The sequence below is a fragment of the Urocampus carinirostris genome, chromosome 9 (assembly GCF_059441175.1).
Source record: "Urocampus carinirostris isolate Australia breed hairy pipefish chromosome 9, RoL_Ucar_1.0, whole genome shotgun sequence".
NCBI classification, from domain to species: domain Eukaryota; kingdom Metazoa; phylum Chordata; class Actinopteri; order Syngnathiformes; family Syngnathidae; genus Urocampus; species Urocampus carinirostris.
Window position 1 is genome coordinate 3,948,044 of NC_142357.1, and position 17,423 is coordinate 3,965,466.

Sequence of the window (17,423 nt, forward strand, 5' to 3'; positions counted from 1 at the left end):
AGTGAGCACTTGAGCATGGGTAATACCTGTGTAGATGAAGCGTCCAGGTGTGCCTTTGCAAAACTGTTTGGATTTGTAGGACAACGTGACCTCAACCACACCGGGGATGTGTCTGGGTGGAGTTTGCACTCGAATGGCATGTGGGGTGATCAGCTGCAGGGGAGCAGAATGGGTAGAAAGATTATTGGGATTAACTGTAATAAATGGAAATTCAATACCACATATTTTGATGCAAAAACAACAATTTCGACAACAAGCTCAATTGCGCCATAAATACTTTAGGACACTTTTGTCAGGGGAAAAAAGGACATTAATGTTTTTTGACTTGGTAATGATCACTATAAAGAAGTACACCTCTTCTTAGAGAACTACCCCAATCCTGTATGGTAATAAACAAATGATTTGTAAGTCTTGAGCAATGGGAGAATTAAGTAATTGAGAGGAGGTTTGGTGTATGGAAAACCGGACGATACGAGACGCTTATTTACCACTGAGAAGTTTATTTTTTTTAATATTGCAAAAGAAACGGCATGGAATACCAATTTGGTATTTTGACTGTTATACCTCAGTATTATTCATTATTTTGACAATCATGAAATGTTTGCATCATTGTGACTATCGGCCAACCATGCTGCTGTTCTATGTAACCTAGGACATTTACTAAACAGAAAGGGCTCTGGGATTACCTTTTAGAACAGCTTGAAATGTATTACTTGAGATTAAGGGCTGCTCCCCTGTTCTCCTTGCAATTTCAAAATCCATTGATGACTTCTCTCTTTATATTGAGTGTCTACGAAACAAACTCATGTCTTCTCTCCTTTTAACCCATTTTGGATCAGAACGCAATGCCGTTTCTCCATGGCTAGCATCTGGAGCACTGTCATGCATTTCTGCCATTAGAAACAGTAACATGTCTATATTTTTTTTCTTCTTCACAAGTCTTTTAGCCAATGAAATACACCAAAATAATGGTGTGGTGGTGTGTAGAATCCCCTGCTTTTTGGGAGACATTTGAGTGAATTTATTAATGGAAACAAATAAATAAAACGACAACGGCTTTGCAGAACCAAATAGCAAATATTTTGTCCTGTCAAAGCTTGACAGCTCTCAAATGGCCCAGGGAAAAAAGACTGACAACTCAATGCCCTAAGTCACAAGATTGATATGTATATGTATATAAAGTAGCTTGTATACGTTTTTGTTGGAAAGACATTGTTTTCTCCTTTCTCAAAAATTCCCTTAAGCAAACGAATCAATACCTATGCAAGGAGGATTGGGTGTTTATTGTTTGTGCTCCTGACTATTGCTATCAATAAAATACAAATACAATGAGCTGAAGGAAACACTTTTACAGAGATTGATTTGGTATTTCCCGACATCACTATTTTTATGAGTTAGGCTTCATCTGTTGAAAAAAATGCCTTCATTACCATATTAGTCGTTTTAGCTCTCCACAATACCTCTAAATCAATTTGCTCCTTAGGTCTGCGGTGAACCGATGAAGCCCTTGGCGATGTCTCGCTAAAGACGGTTATGGCTGCTGACACGGATCTTTACAGAGGACTTCAAAGGTACTTATATGTACGTGAATTTAAGATAAAAAAAACCCTGACTGCAAACATCTATTACGCCGCGTAAGTAAACGCAGGATGCGCCCGTCCTGGCTGCCCTTTCGTCTCCGCGTCTGTCAGCGTTGGCTGTCTAGCTGCCGTTAGCTTACATTAAAGCGCTGCCGTGTCTCTAAGAGGCTCACTTAGTGCGGCTGATGGGCTCGCTCGCCCAAACCCCTTTGATGGAGGGAAGCGGCAACGAGACAAAACACAGATGAGACCTCGCTGAGTGCTCGTTCTCCGCATCCTGTGTCGAACTAGCGCTCAAAGCTAGCGGCGCTCAAAAGCTATCAGCGTTGCTGCCAGCGAGCTATGCATGCAAACGTGCATGTGTTGTTCAAACCATTTCTTTTATTACTCACTTAACTAGGCTTTCATTCTGCCATCGTCTGACCCTCACACACGTTCTGGCACGATAATATAGGAGCTTTTTATAGAATAATGCTATTACTAAAGAGAAAGCTGTTTGGCTGCGCCACGCGCTGACCTTCAATTTCTGACACAAGCACTGCATTTACATTTTTGGAATGTGGCAGATTCTTCTTGCCAAGTGATTTATATGGTGTGACATGTTTGCTCCTTAGATAGGAATTTAACAAAAGATGAACGCCTCGTTCAGGTTGTTGACACAAATAAGAGGTGGCAGTAGAGGAAAATAATCTACGGCTCAAATTTGCATGAATAATTTAAACTGGTCTCTTTTAAAAATGGATGTGTAATAAAGATTTTGCTTGTTATATTATTGTATACAGCGGCTGGGTGTTTAGAGCGCAGCACTGTGGGGAGGTGCAGGGTTCAATTCCAGCTAACACACTCCCCGTGCAGTTGGCATTTTCTTCCAGTGCTTGTGTGGGTTTCTTCTGGGCAATCCCGTTTCCCTTCCACAATCTAAAAACATACATGTCAGGTTAATTGTCCAGTCCAAATTGTCCTTAGGTGTGAATGAGCGAGTAAGTTTTCTGTGTGAACGGCTGGCAACCAGTTCAGCGTGTCTGTCCCGTTCCCACCGCCCGAAGGTAGCTCGGATGGGTTACAGCACCTCTGCGACCCAATTGAGGATAAGCGGCGCAAAAAAAAAAAGCTAGATGGATACGTTTTATTGTGAATATTATGTTTATTGTCACACAAACACTTTCTTTCGTAATTTTGTTCGGTCCCAATTGGGTTTTGTTTGCTAGCATCATACGCAATGTTGCTTCTTTTGTGTGGTTGGAATTTTTCATCTGAGGGTTGGGTTCTGTAATCCCTGCATGTCCTAAATCCAGTGATGTCTTCTCTCCTTATTTTGAGTGTCTACTAAATCATAAACGTGTTACTCAGCTACAAAAACTACACTTGTCCTAGCAGTCCTGTTTAAAGGTGGAGTGTGTCATTTGAGGTGTCTTTTTTGTTAAAGGGAGAATACATTATTTTCTAAGTTTGCATTAAGCATGTTACACTGAGTTCAGTTTTGTTGTTTGTTTTTTCCACTGTGCCCATCTGGTTTTATCTTAATTTTGTCAAACTGTTTAGGGCGGAACATTTTAGGTAGGGTGAATTGGGAGGCAGGGTGGAGGGTAGAGTAACTTTATGCTTTCACCTTTTTTTTCTTTTTCTATTTGTTAGTGTAGCATGAGAAATATGAAAGGCCAATTTCAAGTACAGCAAAACCGCCAACCCATACCCAAATAAAGATGAAAAAAGAGTTTGAGCACTTTGAAGAAATGCAGATACTTGCACGCGCAACACAAGTAGCTTGATAGAGGCTGCAATGATGATTTAAGGCAGGGGATCGTGGCAGCGAGTCAAAAAGTTCAACATTCTGTACAGCTCCTTTAGGGATACAATGCTTGACAGTAAAGGATAGCTTAGGTCTAAATATATATCCAGTCCAACCCAGCCCGCAGGTATAAAAGTCCAAACAAGCCAAAGCCGAACCAATTTACTTGATTAGAGGGAATGAGCCCGAAGTAAACCTGGATTTTCATATTTGTGAGGACTCGAGAGGAGGAAGAATTATGTGATGTTGGTTTGATTTTGTCCGTAAATACTCATTACAGAATTATATAACAATATAATATAAAATAAAAGTTGTCTGTAAGGTTTTTTTAAATGTTTTTCCCTGGTTGCCCTGCTTCCAGATGTGTGCTTTGATATTTAAGTATTTAACCAGACACACTTCAGGAATTAGTTGTTGCCAAGTTCAGAAATTACCCGGAGGCCTTAAGAAAAAAATCAGAAGGCCCTGAGACATACTATTAGTCTTCGAGAAAGCTATAGATTTAGCCAATCATATTCCAAGTCGGTGTCTAAACGCCTGCTAAAGGGCGTTGGGAAATGTCACCTGTTTCACAAAATATGATTGGCTAGGGAGGGTCATCAACCAAAGTTATCACGGTGACTATCGTTAAAGCTATTCAAGGAAATTATACAACTGTGTTTATTTAAGAGACATAGGTTCGACAACTCCGAAGCGAGCAAGCCTATTGTAAGCGGGCCAATATTTTGTTCGTCACCTTCAGCCGAAAGGTAAGATTTAAAGCCCGAGCCCAAGCTGATTCGGTGTAAGTGTCGCGTGGCCTTACGTCGTGAGGCTCACCCGTTAAGTCTACTGCCTTTTTTTCCACATATAATGTACTGCAACCAGTTCAGGGTGTCCCTGGCCTACTGCCGGAAGATAGCTGGGATGGGTTCCATCACAAAATGGATTGATGCATGTTGTCGGATTTAAGTTTGTTTGGGGTGGGAGACAGTAAAACAGTGAGTTTTTTTTTTTTTTAAAGTGACAGAATTCAGATGGCAACAGTTGACTTCTAAAAAGTTTTGCCTTTTCAAGAAACTAAAGCATGACTTACCTCGCTCCAAACCAACATGGTGCCAAAAATGACCTGCAGTCCGTCAAAGAAGTTGTCCCCGATGATGATGACTGTAGCGCCCCCTGTGGTCCAGCCTTCACTGGGGCTAATGGCTTTGATACTGGGGGTTGCTGCAGAGATTAAGGGACACAAAAGACGTGACGTTAACTAACCTAATGACAAGCCCATAAAGGTCTTTGCTACCGACGCGCCAGCAAAGACCTTTATGGATATGACACATGTTCGCGCACACAGACACACACTACCTGCTATCCCAGGGGTTGAGCGCGGGCGAGGAATACTAATCAGAGTGATTATACGCACCCCGTTATTAAACATCACCCCTGCCCCTGCGCGAGGGCAGCGGCGGTGTGCTTGTTTTATGACACGTGGCAAAGCGCAAAGGCGTGTAAATGTCAGGTGTGCTGAGTGTCTGATCAAAGGCCACGCGACCGGGGAGCCCAGCCAGGACCAACACTAACGCTGCCCTCGGAATACGCAGCCCTCATTAAACAAACACTTAGCACTTGCTCAGCTATCTGATTCCTGCCCGTGTAACCCCCCACGGGTCCGAGCGGAGTCCTACCCGCTCATACACTGGGTGGTGGAGAAGCGCTGCAAGCCAAACTCAATGCAAAAATTAAATATTACCCTGTTTGTGGAACGTCTTGTTGTTTTTCATTGTGTTTTTCTAATAAAATTAAAGGATTATCCCTAAAGTGACATAGTCGAATAGTGAACCACTAGATGTTGTTGTATTGTGCAGAGCATATTTTGAGAGAGAGCCATAGTATATATTTTGAGACAAACTTGAATGAAACCGCATTTTATTTTACTATGTGACTTTAGATGATTTGATAAAAATGTTCTTATAAAATCAGATAAACCATCCTTTAAAAAGGCTAGTAGATCTAATATAATTTTGCTCATTTTAAGAGGTATTTTTTAACTAAAAAGGTCTTAAAACGAAAAACCAAACGTCCACGCATCGCAGCATCTACAAGTGGACTGGGAGGTAAACAAACCTCCATCAAAGCTGGCTGTGGTTGTTGAACTGAGTTCAGCCTCGATCTTTGATTTTTGCAATCCGGAGATGGAATAAGAGCTTGCTCTGTCCACTCCACGCTTCGGCCCGGTATTGCAGTACCTCCGGGAACGGTGCATTCGCAATGATCGCAGCAAGGCTTTAGGGCTAGGACCTTAGCTTGGCCTTTTGGCTGAGAGTAAGGGTCCCGACCCCTAGGCTTTGTAGCGTATTATGAACTGACCGATAACGAATAATGGATAATGAATAAAGAAGATAGAACAATAACCCTTAAAAACCCCCGTCTTCTAGAATAGAACATTTTGTGGGTTTTAGGATATATTATTGTATTGAACTAGTAAGATCGAGTTAAATCTTTCATGTTTTCACAAGGCTGTTTTTATGCATTACAAAATAAAATAATACACTATTGGCATGTTTTTTTCTTATTCTGAGATGTTTAATTTTTTTTCAATTAAAATAAAATATATGTAAACAGTAATGCCTTGCTATAGCTCACTTTTCACGGTTTCGCTACTTCACGGATTTGCATTGGGATCGAGTTCTGCATTTTGCTGAACCAAACATTCTCCTGCTTATTATTATTTGATGGTACAGGACGTTTTTTGTATTAAAAAAAACTTTATACAGTTGTTGTATTTAATTGCTTATGCCTGTAAAAAGGGTTTGTTATTTGGTTTCAGTCTATAATAGAGTATTAAATCATATAGTAATTGTTACAAAAATAAATATACCTACTTAACTGATTTTGCCAATCACTGGTTCTTTATGGAATGTAACCCCAAAGAAAAACAAAGAATTACTGTTTAACTAAACTGCGCTGGGGCAGCACGGCGGCGCAGTGGTTAGCACGTGTGGGGCACGGTTCTGAGGTCATGAGATCGAACCTCCTGTGTGGAGTTTGCATGTTCTCCCCGTGCTTGCATGGGTTTCCTCTGGGCACTCCGTTTTCCTCCCACATTCCAAAAACATGCATGTCAGGTTGATTGGCCTGTCCAAATTGTCCCCAGTTGTGAATGAGTGAGCGAATTGTCTGTCCCTGTGTGCCCTTCGACTGGCTGGCAACCAGTTCAGGGTGTCCCCTGCCCACTGCCCGAAGAAGACCCCCATGACCCTACTGAGGATAAGCGGTGCAGATAATGGATGGATAAACTACACTAAATTGATATGAAATGAAATTAAATGATCTGCATTTATATAGCGCTTTTCAAGTCAAGACTTCCCAAAGCGCTTTAGATTGTGCTTCACATTTCCCAATAGCGGCCGTGCAGCCATGTAAGGCGCTAACCTGCTTATTGGGGGTATTAGGGGTTCAGTGTCTTACCCAAGGACACTCGACATGTAACACGGAGCCGGGATTCGAACTGCGATCTCTTGATCCCAAGACGAGCGCTCTACCTCCTGAGTCACTGCCGCCATATCAGACGATAGATTATTTTGGTCATTTTAAGTGTTTTATTGTAATCTGCCAGAAAGTATTTCTTAAAATAAGAAAAAATATTAACAAACTACAAGATAAGATAACATATTTTACTTAGATTAAAGTTGGTGTCCGCAACTTCAAAAATATTCTATTTGCTGATGCTATCTTCTGGCTGAAATCATCACTGCAGCCTCTGTCAAACTGCCTGTGTGCCACGTGCTAGTATATGTCTTTCATAGAAGCGCTCAAATAAACTCGTCTTTTTACAACCTTTTGGGTGTTTGGGTAGGCATTTAGACTTTGATTGAGACAATCCTTTTCTTACTTCCTCCATTTTCATCCTAGAATAGATGAAAACAAAGAACATGCGCGCGAAATCACTCTCAAACTGCCCATCCACCCCGACTCCTTTTGTGTAGCCTTTTGCGCCTGGTGGCTGTAACATTGATGATATAAGTAAGATAAAAGCAGATAGGCGCATTGAAAAAAATATATCTAAAGGCTCTTCAAACTCAGTTAGGCACAGACTAAATATACAAAATATTTAACTTTAAACTTTTTACAGGCACACCTCAAACTACGCACCCCACCTCTGAGGTTTTAATTTTTTAAAATAAAATACAATTAAAAAAAACATTTTCAAAAAGACCAAATCTTCTATCTAGGGTTTGACAATTTATTTGTTGCAGTAAACAACAAACCATATTTTCAATAACGAGCCCATCCGCTGTTCTTTCTAACCTAATCTGCTGGTATTAAGGATTTAGCGATTGTGGGATGTGATTGAAGAAAAGAACAACATGAGGAAAATGCATGTTTATACGAGCTAAACCGCTTTCTTTTGCTTGTTGGACATGCTGTAATTCCGCAAAGCATTGTAATCCACTTTAGCCTCGGTTGACTTTTTTTTTTCCTTTTTCCCGGCAGCCTTGCCTTTGCTCTTGGCCTGACTCCGTGTTGCGTTGATCCACCTCAACAAGACAGAACGCTATTTAGCTGGCCGATTCGCCTGCAAAGATCAACATTCAACGAGCGGCAATCTGTGGCTGTAATCACAGCCTAAAACGCCTCCTTTCACAGCCGTTGATATTACGGTCTCCATGCATGTGTGTGCATTTGTGTGTGTGTTTGGATTAACCAGATGGTGTAACGTGAATCCATGTGATAGGATTATACTTTGGGGTGTTCCTCTGTGCCATCTGTTCAACTCTATGAACTGTTATCTATTATCGCTTGAAATGAGCCCGCCCACCCAAAGTTGCGCATGCACTCCACAGAGCGGCGGAAAGCAAAAAAAAAAAGAAAGAAAGCACGGTGTCTCCTTGCTTGGTATTTCATCTTTTCTTTGTAGCATCAAGCACTCTTGCTCCCTCCTCATGTCACGGCTGCTCCCCCTCTCCTGTCAGACCCTTCTCTCTTCTCTTCCTTCACTCCTGTTGTTCCGCCTTCCAACCCCCATCATCAGGAGAATAGAGAATCACAGGGAGGAAATTCCCAAACAAATCTCTCTGACACAGGGAACATCTGTTAGCGTGGTGTGCAGTACTGTTCTTTCTTTGTGAGAAGCGAGCCTTCATGATGGCTTCAGCATGTGGATCCTTTTGTCAACGTTACTAATCGGTGACGAGATCGGCCCAAAAAGGCCTTTATTTACCAACGAGGTCTGTTCATTGGTTACGGAACCCAAATTTTCACAGAAATTTGATTTTATATTTGTGGTTTAGCGTTGTTGGGAACCTCACTTAAAAAAATACTTTGTAATAGTTATTCACTACTTCTTCCAAAAAGTAACTGAGTTAGTAACTGACTTACTCTATAGTAAAAGTGACTAGTCACGAGGGAAAGTAACTGTCTCCGTTAGTTTAAAAAGAAGTTGTACGTAAAAAAAAATTGTTATTGAACCTTGAAATATGTATTGCACCTCACCAGCAACAGATTTATCCTACACTTGACGTGCAATAAATACAAACAATAAACAAGATAATAAAATAACAATCAGCAGTAAACAATATAAAGTGAGTTTAATGAAATAAATGTACCATGCTGAGTTCAGGGATTTTGTTTTTACTTTCCAAAAATGAAATACAATTGCACTTCCAGTACACTAGTTATCAAGGATAATCTCATTGGCAATGTGTTTTGCTAGCATTTAGCCTCCAACGCAGTGCATTAAGCACAGCGTATAAGCATTGAGTATCCAGTGTAGACATGAAGTGTAGCAGATCCTCAAGTGACTCCATGAAAAATAGATTTAACACAGATGTGGAGACAGATGAAGAGAGACGGGTAAAAGGACAAACAAAAGTCTCGTCCTGAAAGTCTAATGAGGAAGTTTGACATGTGTACGTAACACTTCACTCCAACCACTGAGGGAGACGAGCAAATACTGGTGTGCTTGTTAAAATTGTTGCCTGCGGACAATACGAAGAAATATGAATTAAGCTGTCACTTAAAGACATTACAAGCCAATCTGTGAAATTGTGCCAAAAGGTTTAGATTTGGTATGGACAGGGGTGACGTGTTACCACCAATGTTGAGCAATTGTTGTTTGTCCCCACCAAATTGTTTTTTGTATGGCATTTGATAAACCTTTTTTTAAAAAAATATTGAAAACAAAAGAGAAATATTCATTAAAAAACTTATGATATTTGAATTTCACTGCATTGCACATTATTGATTGAGAAAAATATATTTTAATAAGGCAAGGGTGTTATCAAAAATATCTAACCTTATTTATTGTGGTAAGTTTTAAAACTTTTTTTTGGGGCGGGCAAGATTAAAAATCTCGGTGGGCTAGCAGTTACCTCGAAAAACGGGTATTCATTTCTTATTTATCAACTTATTTGGGAATATTTTTGCTGCTAAAAGGTTATTGCACAACTTTTCATTGCACACATTAAGCAAGTCTCTCCGATACCTTGTAAATATGTTTGTTCATTTATCCAGGCATTCTTTTCATTGTATTTTTCTCTTTTGAGTCTGTCACCTGTTTAACCTAGAGTGCCAGGTGTAGTCTTGTTGTAAACCATTTTTACTCAGTTGTTATCAATGACAATAAAGACAATTCCATTCTATTCTGAATCATACAGTTGTACCTCTACTGACAAATGTCTCTACATACACAATTTTCTGGTTAAGAAGTACCTCAACAGTAACATATTGCCTCGTTAAGTCAAAAGTACTGTACAGTATGCGCTGCAATTTGCCGCTTCCAGAGTTTCCTGAACGTAAACAATCTGGCTATCGCTTCAAATATGCCTGTCAACCAGCGCACATGCGAGTTCCCATCATGCTATTTGTATCACTGCCACAGTTCATAGTTCACAGACAAGGAGAAACGTTTCCAGGAAGACGCAGCTATCATTCAATCAGCCCAAATTAAAGACATTATAGCAGAATTTAATGAAGTCTCGCGATTTGTGTAAAGTATTCACCCGGAAAAAGTGTTGACAAGTCGGGATATCGCTATGTCTGCTTTGCGCATTTCGGATTTAGTGTCAAAAGCCAGCTAAAGCAGATGCCATTGAACCAATTTTTCAACAAAAGCGAGGCGAAAAGTTAAATTTATATTTTAATTGTTTCCTTTATTCTTCGTTTTTTTTTACATTATATGCCTCGTGTTTTATTTTTATGTGCAGTTATGTACAGGAATCTAATTTTAAAATGCATTTCTTTCACGGTGTGATGCTCTTTCATGATATAATAAAAATATATACTGTATTTTGGGGGCTAGAAAGGATTAGCGCATATGCATACAAAATGTGTCTCTACTTACCAAGTTTTCAGGTAAGAAGTTACTCTAGGAACAAATCAAATTTGTGAGTAGAGGTCCCACTGTATTGACACCATTGCTGCGTAATACACAGCCTCATATGCTTTTTTTCTTCATCGTGTTGCAGCAAGTTATTTATGTTTGGATTACAAAGAAGAAATTAAAACGCTGTGTGAAAAAAACTCTGGGGAATAATGAATGATGGAATTTGAGGATGTTGTACCATATAGTTTGGTTATACGGAATGGATTTTATCATAGCGTTAATCCAATGTATTTGGCCATTCTGTAAATCCTGGCTTTGTTTTTTTTTTTTTTTTTGCATTATCATTCGTAAATTTGGCTTTCCTCAAAGAGAAAGAGAAATATGTTTCTCTTATTCAATCCCTCAGAAACTGAAATGAGAAAATAACAGGATTAGAGATTTGGGAATCAGTGCGTGCTCCCCAAATCAGGCGCACATGTCGTTATGAAGTATTAAAGGTTTTGCTATGACGGCGCAAGTGCAATGTGCATGGGTGTGTTTAAAAACCGGAGGGATGGGGAGTGATGGAGGGCCGCTGGATAAAAGCGGGTCTCAGAGGAAATAAAGCCAGTGTTGGCTTTAAGCAGAACAGACCTCATAAGATTCGTAGTGCTTATGCCAGACAGACAAGAGGGCCTCAAGGCAGAGACCTGAGGGGAGCAAGCCACCAGGGAAACGCAAGACACTCACCAGCTAACACTTTTTCCTCCCTGAGCACAATTTGAGAATGCACAAAAAAGTGAGAAACACTGGGAACAAGAAAGATTTGAGGCAGAAGAAAGATAGAGCTGACTAAGGAGGGAATGAGGTGTGTCGGATGTAAAGGTAGACAAAGAAGTGTTAAAGATTTTCCTTACCGTGTTCCAGGTAAGACTGCGTGCCCTCCGAGGGGTCCAGTCTTCGAGCTCTGCGGCCATGTTTGGAGTTATTGTGAACAAACATATTGTCGGACACCGCCAGAACGTGACCTTCCACGCTCACCGTGGTTGACACCACCACCTGTGGAGCAAAAATCAGCATGGAATAAATTTATCCGAATCAGAGAAAAAAAAGAAAAGTAATTCAGCCAGAGAGATTAAAGACACATTACAACATGGGGTATTTTTGCCTATCGCCCATTGCGGATTCTTAAATTACAGCCTGATTGTACCATAATTTCCGGACAATAAGCCACACCCAATACATTCTTAAAGGGAAAAAACAGTTTGTACATACAAAGGCCGCACCTGACTTTAAGATGCATGTGCTTATTTTGACTATCATGCACTGTTTACCTCATCGTCAGTATCGGCCAATCATGTCACTGCTTTTTTTTGTACACCCTTTAGGGAGGATCTTGTTTTGTAACCTAGGTGATTTAATAAGAAAGTGCTTCGGGAAGGCCTTTTAAAACAGGTTGGCATTTCTTATCTGAGGTTTGAGCTCCTCCCTGTTCTCCATGCAAGTTCAAAATCCATTGATGTCTTTTTTGAGTGTGTACTATAACTTGTCAGTTATGTTTGCCCGCAATCCGAACTTAGTCCAAACCAAACAAGTCAAAACTGGTTTTAAAACCAAATTTTAAAACTACGTCTAAACCAGATGAATTTTACCTGTATTATTCTTATTTTAAGGTATACATTATCATATGTCTTGAATAAAATAAGAAAAATCATTCTAAAACAAGCAAAATTATCTAGCCAATCTATACGTTTATTCTGTTTTTGATGTTGGACACCTAAAAATTAGATTGCATAGGGTGCCAGTGTGTTATTTTGACAATTGTGCACTCTTGTTCATTGTTTTGACTTATGAGCTGTTTACATCAATGACACAATCGGCCAATCATGTTGCTTCTCTTTGATACGCACATCCTTTGGGGCGGATCTGCCTTTGTTGCCTATAAGATTTATTACAAAGAAAGGGCTTAGCGGAGAGCTTTTAAAACAAGTTGGAATTTATTATCTGAAGTTTCCTGGTCTTCTTGCAAGCTCATGATCTATTGATGTCTTCAGTTCTACTAAACTTTAAGTTTATAGATTACACAAATTTGCTTATTCCAAGTATACTTGAATACAGCTATAGGCCTGATTGTTTTTGTTATTTCTAATTGTAGCAACCATTGTTAGACCACACGCAGGAGTGACGAGGAAGTCGCCTTGCAAACAAAACAGAAGAGAAAGCTGATAAGATCACATTTTTGATCCCTGTCAAGTCCCACTTTATAGACTTCATTTAATTTAAAAAAGGATACAGTTTGCTCTATATTTGGAGCAGTTAAGATATCATCACACATTCATTTCATCCACTTTTATGGTCGGTAGGTAGCTACAGTACGTTTAAGTCACACGTTACCTGAAAACGTCTCATGTCTCGGGGGTTACCGGCGTTCTTCAGACAGTTCTGGTTGCACTTCAAAAAGAACTTGAGGAAGAACCTGAATGTACACACACAAAAGAAAAAGATGAAGGAATTAGTTGTTGGGATTGAAAAAGAGCACCTGCCTGCCAGTAGAAGTATTGTGTATGCTCTGGAAAACATAAAAGAGGAAGAAAACAAAATAAAGTGGCGGCGGCGGTGGTAGACAGGTCTAACGCGCTGCATGCCGCAGCCTCATCCATCAGTTCTTTATGACAAAAGGCAGTTTTGGATGTAAAAACTGCTCGGGGATATTGAGTAAGATGCTACCTTGTATATCCATCTTGGGGCTGCTGTCACAGCTTGCCATAAACTCAAATGGGCAGATGCGGCCCCCACCGAACGACCACACGCCCGCCCCGTAGCAGGAGCCGGCGACGGAGCTTGTACTGTAGCTACTATGCAGCTCGGTGTTGCCATTCCTGCCGCTCTCAATCTCAGTGTGAGAGACCACATCAACAGCACCTGCCATGCATTATTAATAGGCTGAGATGGCAAGTATGGCTACCCACATCAATACTTAATGAGGGAGGGGGAAGGGGTTGGAGTAGTAAAGGAGGGTGCGTGTAGGGAGGGGGATTGGGGAGGGTGCACCGGAGGCCTGAAAAGCAGAAAGGGGATGGCTGGCAATTTATTCCCTCACATATACACACCCCCAACCCACCTCTGCACTATTGCTCGAAGCCTGACAACTTCCTCACCCAGATACTACTGTAAATCTCTGCTGCAATGTCTGTCTACCTGACAAATAAATCACTCTATCAAATGAACGGCTAATATAAACAGCGCCATGAACAAATAAACAGGAACCCTTTAAAAAAAGGGATTTCTTTCTTTCTTTCTTTTTTAAATGCAACATTATGTTCACCCCCCATCATATCCTCCCTTTGAGGTAGCTCAAAGAAGTGCTGACAGCCAAAAGTGCTTACAATACAAATCTCCACACGCTCAAGAGAGAATCGTTCCTTTGCTTGGCGTTTCTTCCTCATGTCTTATTTCCCCTCCTCTGTTCATTTATTACGGCCAGTTAGGATTCGGAAACTTGCATTTTGATGGCGTGTGTGGGTGTTGGGGTGCATGTGTGAGATCGTGTATGTGTGTATTTGAGGAGGGGGGGGTGCTTTATGAGAACCAGTAAGGGGTTGGGAGGGGGTGTTGTAGAACCAAGTAGAGGGTATGTGAAATCCGAAAGGAGAGATAGACCACCCTCCTGTATATTTTAGAAGCTGTGGACCAATAGCTCAATAATTCATGAATCTTACAGATGGAGGGATTTTTTTTTAAACAGTGGCTGCCGAACCCCACAGGCTGATGGTATCCTAACTTCCTTATCCACACGGGGGTCAAAGGGCATCTTAGCACACAGCCGTGGACTACGTCCCTCCACCTTCCTATCGGCACCTCCTGTTTAATTCATTGACTCCGATCTTTCCCCAAGTGTCCTCCTTTTCCTTCTCCGAGGTGTTTATGACAGCGGAATGATGCATAAGTGAAAGTAAGAAAGCTAAGGTCACAGAAGTCAGAGGGGACTAAATACGGGGGTTAAATATCAACGTTAGGCTTCGTGGTGCGGACAAAAAAAAATAGCGAAATGGAGCGAGTGATCACCTTTGACCAGTGGTCAGCAACCACCAGGCCACAGACTGTTATTGGACTGTGAGTTGGATTGTACCGTACCTCACACAAAAAAAGGCCTTATGAATACACACATAAAGTTTGGGTGCATGTTATACCTAGGTTTTACGGTAGTATGTTGCCGTAAATAAGCAATGACTGATCCGACAGACAATATTGCTGACCTCATTTGCTCAGCGTTGGATGCAACGGGATTCAAACCCTGATCGCAGTGGTGAGGGCCCTGAATCCTAACTGCTAGTCTACCATGATTGTAGATAAGAAAAAGGCATTGCATTTTATCTCAGCATCACACTATTTTTACTAATTTTTCGTATTTTGTACAATGTTGTGATGAAGCATTGTTGGAAAGAGTTCAGCCAAAACAATGTTGTACAACGTCGTACCATTTGCTCAGTCTTGGAGGCAATGGGAATAGAACTCAGATTGTAGTGGTAACAGCACTAAATCCTAACCATACGATTACTAGGAATATAGATACAGAGGAAACTGCATTGTGTTTCAGCTCACCAGCACACTATTTTTACTCACTGTGCCATGGTGTACAATGTTGTAATGAATCATTATAGGAACTAGTTAAGCCAAAACAACATTGTACAATGTGATACTATTTGCTCAGTATTGGATGCATTGGAGATGAAACCCGGATTACGGCGGTGAGAATGCTAAATTCTAATCATTAGGCTACTCGAATGGCACATGACAGAAGAAACCGCATTGCATTTTGCCTTATCATCACAATAGTGCCATGTAGTACAACATTTTAATGGAGCATTATGGAAAGGAGTTCAGCCAAAAAAATGTTGTACAACGAGATACTATGAGTGAAAATATTGTGATGATGAAACAAAATTTAATGTTTTTTCTTATGACATTCAGATCAGTGTTTCTCAAGTGTTGGGTTTAGACCCAAAAGTGGGATGTGGACCCATTTTCAGTGAGTTTCAGGCCTAAGTAGAAAAAAGAAAGACACTTATACTCCTTGACATTAGATGGTGATAATGACATCTGTTCAGTTAAACAGCGAGTTTGAGAGAGACAACATTTTACTTTGTTGTGAATTTGTCGGTTTTATTTCATTTTTCTGCGCATAATAATGGGTCCCAGGAAAGTAAGACACAAAGGAAGGAAACTGGAAAAAAAGGGACAAAAGAACAAAATGGTTGCGGGATCAAAAAATACTTGTACGGGTGTCTGCCATTGAAGCGTTGCTGGAAGGTACAGTAAATGGTTTTAAAATACTAAATATGTAGGTTTTTACCAGTATATAAAACTTGATTAAGTTTATAATTAAATAATTATCGATATTAAAGGACATGCTTTATTAATGTTTTTGAATTCATTTTAGTATGTGGCTATCTTAGGGGGTCGCTTGTATGCTAGTATATACGGTACTTGGTCTTTTTGGCTTGGCTGGTCAGAAGGGAATATATTCTACGTTTTAAACTGCAAAATCCTCTCATTTAAGAAGAGGATTCTTTTTTTCTTGATTTAAGTCTTAGCTTGTCATTAGGGTGTAATGGTAAGTCCTAAAGTCAGACAAGTTTAGAACCAGTGATCTAGATCCCCAATAGTCCAGTGTTTACAGAGGATTTGGGTTTATTACTATTATTTTTATTATTATTGTTAGTGTTGTTATCACTAATGATATTATTGGGTCGGACTGCGAGACAATATTCAGAAATTAAACAAATCCATGGTCCTAAAAAGGTTCGAGATCACTGCCTTACACGATCTGCACTTTACCAGCCTCACCATATGCCAAAGTGGATCGTCTGATTCATTATTTACACGACCTAAGGTGTCTGGAATCAGTTGCACGGAAGCGTTACAAACTGCTGCATGTTGATTCCCCATCTCATCACTACTCATGTCAGGGGACTGGAATCAGCGTTGCAGACTTTTACAGTACATGCAGGGATCCATAAAGAAGGTGGGTGTGTATTGGGGGGTGGGGTGGGCAATTGCATGATGATGGGCAATTGCCCTGAGATTACTACAAGGATTTATGGATAATTTGATTGAAAGATGACCAATAAATATGGACTGAATGCTGATGATACCCTATCATTTGGAATTTATGTCATCATTTTTTTGACCCGCTAGAAGATTATTTATTGAGCACAATTCAAAGATGGGGGCAAATGACTTGGCGATTGTTGCTGGGTTTGTTGGTAAAATTAAAACTTGTCTGTTGAGATCCAGAAAAAAACCGAAAAAAATCACCTTGCTATGTTTTTTCTTAATAGAGTGCCAAAGGGATGTGATGAAAAAATAGAAAAAACAAAAACAAAAATTAGGTCCAAAAAGAATCTGATAAGTTTATTATTCTTTTAATATTGGACACCTTCAAATGAGATCCCATGGAATGTCAATTTAACTGTTATATCTAATTGTTATTGGTTATTTTGACTATTGTGCATTTTTCACATAATTGTTATATTGGCCAATCATGTGTCCGTTCTCTGATATCCAGGGCAGATTTAACAACAAGAAAGGGCTCAGTTAGGAATTTCTTATCAGAGGATCATTGATTTATTCCCTCCCTTTTTGAGTGTGTCCTGAACTATACACTTATTGGTTATTGTAGCAGTTTTGATGCATTCAAATTATTCACTTATTCAAATATAGCAGATTTATTTAACTTGTTTATAAATTGTGTTCATTTTGCATTTGACAAACC

At 40.1% G+C, this 17,423-nt stretch overlaps 1 protein-coding gene and 1 pseudogene across 3 annotated transcripts in view; one reads left to right on the forward strand and one right to left on the reverse strand.

Annotated features, from left to right (window-relative positions):
- Positions 1-17,423, reverse strand: part of ebf1a (EBF transcription factor 1a) — a 144,615-nt gene that overhangs the window by 59,721 nt on the left and 67,471 nt on the right. For all 3 annotated transcript variants that reach the window (XM_088344238.1, XM_088344237.1, XM_088344239.1), the window contains exons 7-10: positions 13,043-13,124; positions 11,566-11,707; positions 4,445-4,575; positions 27-153 (exon numbers count right to left, since the gene is read on the reverse strand). In XM_088344238.1, coding sequence (XP_088200364.1) covers positions 27-153; positions 4,445-4,575; positions 11,566-11,707; positions 13,043-13,124 — 482 coding nt within the window. The remainder of the gene's footprint in view (positions 1-26; positions 154-4,444; positions 4,576-11,565; positions 11,708-13,042; positions 13,125-17,423) is intronic.
- Positions 5,477-5,613, forward strand: LOC148359130 (U2 spliceosomal RNA; annotated as a pseudogene).